At 48.6% G+C, this 12,922-nt stretch overlaps 1 protein-coding gene across 3 annotated transcripts in view; it reads right to left on the bottom strand.

Moving 5' to 3' along the window:
• The window catches only part of ASAP1 (ArfGAP with SH3 domain, ankyrin repeat and PH domain 1), a 151,946-nt gene that overhangs the window by 100,874 nt on the left and 38,150 nt on the right, over positions 1–12,922 (bottom strand). Inside the window, exon 1 of one of the 3 annotated variants that reach the window (XM_069957091.1) lies at positions 8,287–8,535. The exons of the other annotated variants lie outside the window; for them this stretch is intronic. Within the exon in view, the coding sequence (XP_069813192.1) occupies positions 8,287–8,288 (2 nt within the window). The 5' untranslated portion in view covers positions 8,289–8,535. Of the gene's footprint in view, positions 1–8,286; positions 8,536–12,922 lie in introns of those variants that run through there. 3 annotated transcript variants of the gene reach the window in all.

The raw sequence follows: 12,922 nt of genomic DNA, 5'->3' as shown, positions 1-12,922 counted from the left end.
CCCATCCCTGCTGTCAGGTGTAGCCGAGCTATAGTTGCCATTCAGCACAGCATTGAGTTTATCGATGTGAATGGAGCTGGGGTATTCAGATGCAGCAGAGCTGGATATGTTAAATAGCGCTGTACTGGTGTGAAATGGATACAGGTGTCACTGTCCTTTCATATGAGATAACACACTTATATTACATAGGACTGCAGGTAAACCTTGCACGGGTCTGTCAGATGTAGCTGAGCTATAGTGCAATGTTAAGGGATCAGGGGCTGTGTTTCTCATATATAGATGTAGTGGAGCTGAGAGTTATTACTGACATCACATCGAGCTGCAATAAATGATGCAGCAGAGGCGGCATTAGCATGCAGCGCTATGTGAGGATGCACCCTGGCAGTGAACTAGTTACACGATGTGCTCGGCCTTCCTATAGTGCACAGAATTCACATTTACTCTAATATACAGAAGGGCTGAGATAATGAAAGTTTGCACAATGGGGAGCATTTAATGGATCGCAGCCGCCATCAGCGGAGGCCATCATGCATCACGTCTACGGCCGTGTGACGGCAGCAAATAAGGACGAGCCAAAACGCTGGGAGAAATTCAGGGCATCTATATACAGGGGGGTCACAGGGCATCTATATACAGGGGGGTCACAGGGCATCCATATACAGGGGGGTCACAGGACATCCATATACAGGGGGGTCACAGGGCATCCATATACAGGGGGGTCACAGGGCATCCATATACAGAGGGGGTCACAGGGCATCCATATACGGAGGGGTCACAGGGCATCCATATACGGAGGGGTCACAGGGCATCCATATACGGAGGGGTCACAGGGCATCCATATACGGAGGGGTCACAGGGCATCCATATACAGGGGGGTCACAGGGCATCCATATACAGGGGGGTCACAGGGCATCCATATACAGGGGGGTCACAGGACATCCATATACAGGGGGGGTCACAGGGCATCCATATACAGGGGGGTCACAGGGTATCCATCTACGGGGGGGGTCACAGGGTATCCATCTACGGGGGGGGTCACAGGGCATCCATATACGGGGGGGGGGTGTCACAGGGCATCCATCTACAGGGGGGTCACAGGACATCCATATACGGAGGGGTCAAAGGGCATCCATATACGGAGGGGTCACAGGGCATCCATATACGGAGGGGTCACAGGGCATCCATATACGGAGGGGTCACAGGGCATCCATATACGGAGGGGTCACAGGGCATCCATATACGGAGGGGTCACAGGGCATCCATATACGGAGGGGTCACAGGGCATCCATATACGGAGGGGTCACAGGGCATCCATATACGGAGGGGTCACAGGGCATCCATATACGGAGGGGTCACAGGGCATCCATATACGGAGGGGTCACAGGGCATCCATATACGGAGGGGTCACAGGGCATCCATATACGGAGGGGTCACAGGGCATCCATATACGGAGGGGTCACAGGGCATCCATATACGGGGGGGTCACAGGGCATCCATATACGGGGGTGTCACAGGGCATCCATATACAGGGGGTGTCACAGGGCATCCATATAGAGGGGGGTCACAGGGCATCCATATAGAGGGGGGTCACAGGGCATCCATATAGAGGGGGGTCACAGGGCATCCATATACAGGGGGGTCACAGGGCATCCATATACAGGGGGGTCACAGGGCATCCATATACAGGGGGGTCACAGGGCATCCATATACAGGGGGGGTCACAGGGCATCCATATACAGGGGGGTCACAGGGCATCCATCTACGGGGGGGGGGGGTCACAGGGCATCCATATACGGGGGGGGGGGGGGGGTCACAGGGCATCCATATACAGGGGGGGGGGGTCACAGGGCATCCATATACAGGGGGGGGGGGTCACAGGGCATCCATATACAGGGGGGTCACAGGACATCCATATACGGAGGGGGTCACAGGGCATCCATCTACGGGGGGGTCACAGGGCATCCATATACAGGGGGGGTCACAGGACATCCATATACAGGGGGGTCACAGGACATCCATATACGGAGGGGTCACAGGGCATCCATATACGGAGGGGTGTCACAGGACACCCACATACGGGAGGTCACAGGGCATCCATATACAGGGGGGGGGGGGGTCACAGGGCATCCATATACGGGGGGGGGGGGGTACCAGGGCACCCACATACGGGAGGTCACAGGGCATCCATCTACGGGGGGGGGGGGGGGGTCACAGGGCATCCATATACAGGGGGGGGTCACAGGGCATCCATATACAGGGGGGGGGGTGTCACAGGGCATCCATATACAGGGGGGTCACAGGACATCCATATACGGAGGGGTCACAGGGCATCCATATACGGAGGGGTCACAGGGCACCCACATACGGGAGGTCACAGGGCATCTATATACCCCTGCCCCCCAATCACAGGGCATCCATATACCCCCATCACAGGCAACTATACCCCCCCCCCCAATCACAGGGCATCCATATACACCCCCCATCGCAGGGCATCCATATACTCCCCCCATCGCAGGGCATCCATATACTCCCCCCATCGCAGGGCATCCATATACTCCCCCCATCGCAGGGCATCCATATACCCCCCCCCCCCCAATCACAGGGCATCTATATACCCCCCCCCCCAATCACAGGGCATCTATATACCCCCCCCCAATCACAGGGCATCTATATACCCCCCCCAATCACAGGGCATCTATATACCCCCCATCACAGTACATCTATATACCCCCCCTCACAGGGCATCTATATACCCCCCCTCACAGGGCATCTATATACCCCCCCCCCCAATCACAGGGCATCTATATACCCCCCCCCCCAATCACAGGGCATCTATATACCCCCCCCCCAATCACAGGGCATCTATATACCCCCCCATTATAGGGCATCTATATACCCCCCATCACAGGACATCTATATACCCCCCCTCACAGGGCATCTATATACCCCCCCTCACAGGGCATCTATATACCCCCCCTCACAGGGCATCTATATACCCCCCCTCACAGGGCATCTATATACCCCCCCATCACAGGGCATCTATATACCCCCCCATCACAGTGCATCTATATACCCCCCCCCATCACCGGGCATCTATATCCCCCCCCCCCCCCCAAATCACAGGGCATCTATATTCCCCCCCCCCCCAAATCACAGGGCATCTATATTCCCCCGCCCCCCCAAATCACAGGGCATCTATATCCCCCCCCCCCCAAATCACAGGGCATCTATATTCCCCCCCCCCCAAATCACAGGGCATCTATATTCCCCCCCCCCCCCCCCAAATCACAGGGCATCTATATTCCCCCCCCCCCCAAATCACAGGGCATCTATATTCCCCCCCCCCCCCAAATCACAGGGCATCCATATTCCCCCCCCCCCCCAAATCACAGGGCATCTATATTCCCCCCCCCCCCCAAATCACAGGGCATCTATATCCCCCCCCCCCCCCAATCACAGGGCATCTATATTCCCCCCCCCCATCACAGGGCATCTATATCCCCCCCCCCCCAATCACAGGGCATCTACATTCCCCCTCCCCCCAATCACAGGGCATCTACATCCCCCCCCCCCCCCATCACAGGGCATCTATATCCCCCCCCCCCCCCCCCCAATCACAGGGCATCTATATTCCCCCCCCCCCCAATCACAGGGCATCTATATCCCCCCCCCCCCCCCCCAATCACAGGGCATCTATATTCCCCCCCCCCCCCAATCACAGGGCATCTATATACTCCCCCCCCATCGCAGGGCATCTAAAGGTATGCAAACATGCAGGAAGCGGGTATATCTGGTGATTCTCATATATACCCTCCATCTGCACAGGGGGCCAACTACCCAGGGTAAACCCTTTCAATGGATGCAATTGTCTCCTCTATATAGTCTTGGTCTTATCAGGTCCCTTTCTAAAGCAGAGCCACTGCACCATGCCATCATGCCAAGAGATAACACTAATGGGGTCCCATCTGCACTGCTGCTTACATGTAGTATTACCCAACCTGTGGCTCTCCAACCCAAGACTGTCAGAACATGGTGAAAGGCTGACAGGGTATGCTGGGAGTTGTAGTTCTGCACCCCCTAGAACGCCACAGGCTGTCAGATTATGATGGAAGTGGTCTTTTGACACCCAGCTTTCCCAGGGTCCCGAATGGTAACTGTGTCTTGCAAAATATTGGTGCATCCCAAACCAAAACAGGAAAAGATGACACGGCTGCGGTGTCCTCCATATTGGTAGTCACCCAGCTTTCCCCGAGTCAGAAGGTGATTGGAGGACATGTATTTACTGGGCCTTTAAATGCAGGTCCATAAGCCAGGAGGACCCAGCACACGCCCTGGTGACACAGATTCCCTCGACGGAGGCGGAACGGATCAGATCGGTGGGTAAGTAGAGCACGCAGCACATTCCTGAGTGACACATTCACCGATGACACGCTCGTTCTGCCACATCACATCCACAGCGGGATGATACACTCATATACCCACTCCACACACGTGCCAAAAAACGCTGCCACATCCATGTGCCAGGGAAATACCTCCGCTGCCATCTAATCCCATCAAATATTTAAAGGGGCCGCGTCATCAATCATCGTAAAACAGTTACACACACGTGACGCTGTACTCATGCAAATCACATGCAAAACGCTCAGTCAATGTATAGGGTGTGTACAAGGCGAGGGGTTCGCTACAATTGTATCCAGCCTAACCAATCCCCTGCCAGCAGCGCTGCCTGCACTCCAGATGGAGACAATGTAGCCGAGGATCCAAACCTGAGCAGAGGTCTGAGCTGCTGATGTGGTGTAGGTCACAGAGGGAACAATTGTAGCAAATCCTCAGCTCTTTATAGCCTGGGGATGTGGGGAGCCAGGATCCAGGTCTCCGATAGGAAGTAAAAGAACAATAGAAAGATACAGAATTGTGGAGGTGTTCTGCAGCGTGAGGGACCCCGGCCTCAGTGGGGGTCCAGCCTCACACCCCACAGGGAGTGTGTGCAGGCCCCGGAATGGGGAACACATAGGAGATGGACACGGCCCCCCTGACACAAACCAGGGGGGGCAGCGCATGTGTGTTACAGGAGCTAACATCTGCACATGCCAGGGCCTCATACACAGGAGTATACAGTATATACACAGACATGTCAGGAACAGGAGTATACAGTATATACACAGACATGTCAGGAACAGGAGTATATAGAATATACACAGACATGTCAGGAACAGGAGTATATAGTATATACACAGACATGTCAGGAACAGGAGTATACAGTATATACACAACACAGACATGTCAGGAACAGGAGTATATAGAATATACACAGACATGTCAGGAACAGGAGTATACAGTATATACACAGACATGTCAGGAACAGGAGTATACAGTATATACACAACACAGACATGTCAGGAACAGGAGTATATAGAATATACACAGACATGTCAGGAACAGGAGTATACAGTATATACACAGACATGTCAGGAACAGGAGTATATAGAATATACACAGACATGTCAGGAACAGGAGTATATAGTATATACACAGACATGTCAGGAACAGGAGTATACAGTATATACACAACACAGACATGTCAGGAACAGGAGTATATAGAATATACACAGACATGTCAGGAACAGGAGTATATAGAATATACACAGACATGTCAGGAACAGGAGTATATAGAATATACACAGACATGTCAGGAACAGGAGTATATAGTATATACACAGACATGTCAGGAACAGGAGTATACAGTATATACACAGACATGTCAGGAACAGGAGTATACAGTATATACACAGACATGTCAGGAACAGGAGTATACAGTATATACACAGACATGTCAGGAACAGGAGTATACAGTATATACACAGACATGTCAGGAACAGGAGTATACAGTATATACACAGACATGTCAGGAAGATCATGCACACACATAGACATGTTATCAGGAACATAGACAACAGGAGGATCATACCAGTACATAGACATGTCAGATGGATTATACACATACCTGTCAACAGGACCATACATATAAACAGGATCATACATATAAACAGGATCATACCTATACACAATCTTATCAACAGGACAATACACATACATGTCACTAGAACCATACCTATACACATACATGTCAGCAGGATGATACCTATACACATAGAGGTCAGCAGGATGATACCTATACACATACATACTAGCAGGATGATACCTATACACATAGAGGTCAGCAGGATGATACCTATACACATACATACTAGCAGGATGATACCTATACACATACATGTCAGCAGGATGATACCTATACACATACATGTCAGCAGGATGATACCTATACACATACATGTCAGCAGGATGATACCTATACACATACATGTCAGCAGGATGATACCTATACACATAGAGGTCAGCAGGATGATACCTATACACATACATACTAGCAGGATGATACCTATACACATACATGTCAGCAGGATGATACCTATACACATACATGTCAGCAGGATGATACCTATACACATACATGTCAGCAGGATGATACCTATACACATACATACTAGCAGGATGATACCTATACACATACATGTCAGCAGGATGATACCTATACACATAGAGGTCAGCAGGATGATACCTATACACATACATGTCAGCAGGATGATACCTATACACATACATGTCAGCAGGATGATACCTATACACATACATGTCAGCAGGATGATACCTATACACATAGAGGTCAGCAGGATGATACCTATACACATACATGTCAGCAGGATGATACCTATACACATACATGTCAGCAGGATGATACCTATACACATACATGTCAGCAGGATGATACCTATACACATACATGTCAGCAGGATGATACCTATACACATACATACTAGCAGGATGATACCTATACACATACATACTAGCAGGATGATACCTATACACATACATGTCAGCAGGATGATACCTATACACATACATGTCAGCAGGATGATACCTATACACATACATGTCAGCAGGATGATACCTATACACATACATGTCAGCAGGATGATACCTATACACATAGAGGTCAGCAGGATGATACCTATACACATACATACTAGCAGGATGATACCTATACACATAGAGGTCAGCAGGATGATACCTATACACATACATACTAGCAGGATGATACCTATACACATACATGTCAGCAGGATGATACCTATACACATACATGTCAGCAGGATGATACCTATACATATACCTATTTGTGCTAACAGGAGCAAACACAGATACATCAGAGGATGCTAAACAATGAGCAGCACAGGTGTATGAGCACGTAAGGAAATATAGGTCAGGTAATACACATATATATATCAGAATGACAGGATAGAGGATAATACATATATTACATGGCTGAAGGCTGAGCACACACATACAGAGTTATGCTGGCACATATATACATGGACTTACTACAGACATAGGAGGACATCATACACATAAGCAGTCATCATACATACACAACCATATACAGTCACTACACATACATGCATTCATATGCAGACATGGAGTCACTGTGTATACAGTCCCTGCATATTCCTGCATTCATCGCACATACATGCAAGTCTCTAATATATATATATATATATATATATATATATATATACACATACACACACACTGGGCACTACATACAGGACATTCACACATATGCATAGTCACCATACATAGTATATAGTGCTCATACACACTATATGGTCCCCATGCACCCAGGACACATACACATAGTCCCCATACATACAATACAGTCCTCACACATACATGTGGCCCTGGTACATACTATACAGTTCCCATACATACACATACATGTAGTCCCCACACATATATGACGCCCTGGTAAATACATACAGTCCTCACATACATATACATGACGCCCTGGTGCATACAGTCCCCCATATACACATACATGTAGTCCCCATACATACACATACATGTAGCCCTGGTGCATACAGTCCCCCATATACACATACATGTAGTCCCCCATACATACACATACATACAGTCCCCCATACATACACATACATGTAGTCCCCCATACATACACATACATGTAGCCCTGGTGCATACAGTCCCCCATATACACATACATGTAGTCCCCATACATACACACAGCCCGGTACATACATACACACAGCCCGGTACATACATACACACAGCCCGGTACATACATACACACAGCCCGGTACATACATACACACAGCCCGGTACATACATACACACAGCCCGGTACATACATACACACGGCCCGGTACATACATGTCAGCAGCTGGTGGTGCAGTCGGTGGGTGCCGCCTCCTGTCTGGCTCCTCTCTCCGGTGTCACATAGATGTCTCCCGGGGATGCGCTCTTCTCATTGTCCCGCTGCCTCACTCATCCCTCCCGGGAGCTGGAGCATGCCCCTCCGTGCTGCAGCGCTCGGTGACCCGGGTATACGGCGGCTCGGTCCCGTCTCTCACCGTCAGCCGCCTGCAGGGAGCGCTCCGCGGGACACGACGTGCACGAACAGCGAGGACGCGCGGCAACAGACGGGAGCGCGCCCGGACAGAGGACACAGTGCGCCTGCGCGACCACCCGCCCAGCAACAGCGGCAGGAGGAGGAGAGGGGGGGCGGACGGAGCTCATTCACTCCCCGGTCACATCCACAGCGGATGGCGAGCGGCTCCACAGCCCTATACACACGTACTAACCGGCAATATAGCCCTGTATACACACGTACTAACCGGCAATATACCCCTGTATACACACGTACTAACCGGCAATATACCCTGTATACACGTACTAACCGGCAATATAGCCCTGTATACACACGTACATACACACAGCCCTGTATACACGTACTAACCGGCAATATAGCCCTGTATACACACGTACTAACCGGCAATATAGCCCTGTATACACACGTACTAACCGGCTATATAGCCCTGTATACACACGTACTAACCGGCTATATAGCCCTGTATACACACGTACTAACCGGCAATATAGCCCTGTATACACACGTACTAACCGGCAATATAGCCCTGTATACACACGTACTAACCGGCAATATAGCTCTGTATACACACGTACTAACCGGCAATATAGCCCTGTATACACACGTACTAACCGGCAATATAGCCCTGTATACACACGTACTAACCGGCAATATACCCCTGTATACACACAGCCCTGTACACACGTACTAACCGGCTATATAGCCCTGTATACACACGTACATACACACAGCCCTGTATACACACATACTAACCGGCAATATACCCCTGTATACACACGTACATACACACAGCCTTGTATACACTCATACATACACACAGCCCTGTATACACACGTACTAACCGGCAATATACCCCTGTATACACACGTACATACACACAGCCTTGTATACACACGTACTAACCGGCAATATAGCCCTGTATACACTCATACATACACACAGCCCTGTGTACACACGTAGTAACCGGCAATATATCCTGTATACACTCATACATACACACAGCCCTGTGTACACACGTAGTAACCGGCAATATATCCTGTATACACTCATACATACACACAGCCCTGTGTACACACGTACTAACCGGCAATATACCCCTGTATACACACGTACATACACACAGCCTTGTATACACACGTACTAACCGGCAATATAGCCCTGTATACACACGTACTAACCGGCAATATACCCCTGTATACACACAGCCCTGTACACACGTACTAACCGGCTATATAGCCCTGTATACACACGTACATACACACAGCCCTGTATACACACGTACTAACCAGCAATATAGCCCTGTATACACACGTACATACACACAGCCCTGTATACACACGTACTGACCAGCAATATAGCCCTGTATACACTCATACATACACACAGCCCTGTATACACTCATACATACACACAGCCCTGTATACACACATACTAACCGGCAATATACCCCTGTATACACACGTACATACACACAGCCGTGTATACACACGTACATACACACAGCCTTGTATACACTCATACATACACACAGCCCTGTATACACTCATACATACACACAGCCCTGTATACACACATACTAACCGGCAATATACCCCTGTATACACACGTACATACACACAGCCCTGTATACACACGTACATACACACAGCCTTGTATACACTCATACATACACACAGCCCTGTATACACACATACTAACCGGCAATATAGCCCTGTATACACTCATACATACACACAGCCCTGTGTACACACGTAGTAACCGGCAATATAGCCCTGTACACACATACATACACACTAACCAGCTCCACAGCCTTGTGCACAGTCATATACACACTCATATACACACTAACCGTCAATATAGCCCTGTATACACACGTACTAACCGTCAATATAGCCCTGTATACACACGTACTAACCGGCAATATAGCCCTGTATACACTCATACATGCACACAGCCCTGTATACACACGTACTAACCGGCAATATAGCCCTGTATACACTCATACATACACACAGCCCTGTGTACACACGTACTAACCGGCAATATAGCCCTGTATACACTCATACATGCACACAGCCCTGTATACACACGTACTAACCGGCAATATAGCCCTGTATACACTCATACATACACACAGCCCTGTATACACACATACTAACCCGCAATATAGCCCTGTATACACTCATACATGCACACAGCCCTGTATACACACGTACTAACCGGCAATATAGCCCTGTATACACTCATACATACATACTACCCGGCTCCACAGCCCTGTACACACGTACATGCACACTAACTAGCTGTATAGCCCTGAACACACTCATATACATACTAACTAGCTCTATAGCCCTATGGACATATACATACACACTAACCGGCTCTATAGCCCTGTACACACATGTACATGCTAACCGGCTCTATAACCCTGTACACACACATATACATACCAACTAGTTGTATAACCCTGTACACCCTCATACATACTTACCAGCTCTATAGCCATGTATACTCGTATACATACCAACTGGCTCTATAACCCTGTACACACTCATATACATACATACTAACTGACTGTATAGCCCTGTACACACTCATTTACATACTAATCGGCAATATAGCCCTGTACACACATATACACACACTAACCGGCTCCACAGCCCTGCACACACATGTACATACACACTAACAGACTCTATAGCCCTGTGCATACATGTACATACATACTAACTGGCTTCACAACCCTGTACACACTCCTATACATATCAACTGGCTTTTTAATCCCGTACACAAACATACATACAAACCGGCTTCACAGCCCTGTGCAGCTACACATACACATACATATTAACAGGCTCTATAGCACTATGCACACTCACACATGCATACTAACCAGATCTATAGCCTTGTACACACACACACACACACACTAACCGCCTCCACTGCCCTGTACACACTCACATACACACTAACCAGCTCTATAGCCCTGTACATACTCACACATACTAACTGGCTACACAGCCCTGTGCACACATGTGCATACATACTAACCGGCTCTATATCCCAGTACACACACACACACACACATACAAAAAAACAACCTGGCCCCATACACACACACTGATTGGGTCTACAGCCTGGTACACACAACCAGCTCATCTACATATAATATGGCGGCTCCATACCCTGTACAGATAACACCCTCCTCTCCATACCTGTACACATAACCTGCTCATCTGTATCCCTGCATCCTTCTCATCTCCATATGCTCCTTCTGATATCCCTAACATGTAACCTGTTCACCTCCACACTCACATCCCTAAGCATGTAGCGTCCTCCTCTCCATACACATATACACATCCCCCCCACATTTGTATACCTGTAACCTGCCTATCCTGTACTCCCAGCACGTTGTGCACCTACAGGCCTCTATTAACCTGAGCAATGCCAATATAGTGACCTTATCTGCTGGCCCAGTATTTGTCACTGTTAGTCAGCTACGCTATTCCATCAAATATTATGCAAAATAAGAAAAAAACATGGCACAGTATACATTTTTTTACTTTTTTTTTTAAGCTAGTGGAGGTGGACTATTTAGCTCAAAACAGAAACAGGTTTTATGGGCCAATGAGCCTAAATATTTCATGTCCAGATAACATGTAGCCATTTGTTGGGCCTAGTTTGCATATATCCGGAAACCTATCTCTGCACTGATCCCATTGTTTTCAATGGGACAGTTCTAATGATGCGTTCTCATATTAGTGCCGCCGGACTGACAGCACGTCATTATACGTTATAGTGTTCTGACGTGCGACCAGCTAGGCTATCCGGCACCGCATCCATTAGAGCAGGTATGGGGAACCTTCGGCCCTCCAGCTGTTGCAAAACTACAATTCCCATCATGCCTGCACAGCCGAAGGTTCCCCATCCCTGCATTAAAGTCTATGGAGCGCCGGAGACATGCCATGTACAGACGCGATCCAAACAGAGATATCCCTGTCGCTGCCCCCCCATTAACTCTTGTGACCCCTGGCGCCCCAGCTCCTCTATACAGGGGCAGAACCATTTAGGACAGGGGTAGGGAACTGGAGAGAGCTGGAGAGCCAAGGTTCCCTATCCCTGCTCTAGGAGATGTCCCTATGTCCTGCTGCCCACAGTAGAGGACTCCCATGTAAGTTGTACACAATATTATATCTCCTGCTCTGGTGCTGCCCCCTATACGCTGTATTGGAAAAAAAAAACTGATGACAACTAATGGAATAAACGTATGGCAACTGATGTCTTTTTGCCATCAATTATGATTTCAGTTGTAGTCAGTTTCTTACAAAAAAAAAAATGGAAATGGATGCAACATATATGTAAACTAGGCCTTACAAATATTTGGTTGTCATCAGTTCT

This window comes from Dendropsophus ebraccatus, chromosome 2 (genome assembly GCF_027789765.1).
Source record: "Dendropsophus ebraccatus isolate aDenEbr1 chromosome 2, aDenEbr1.pat, whole genome shotgun sequence".
NCBI lineage: Eukaryota > Metazoa > Chordata > Amphibia > Anura > Hylidae > Dendropsophus > Dendropsophus ebraccatus.
Note: the sequence above shows the minus strand (reverse complement) of the source record. Positions and strands in the feature narration are given on the sequence as shown.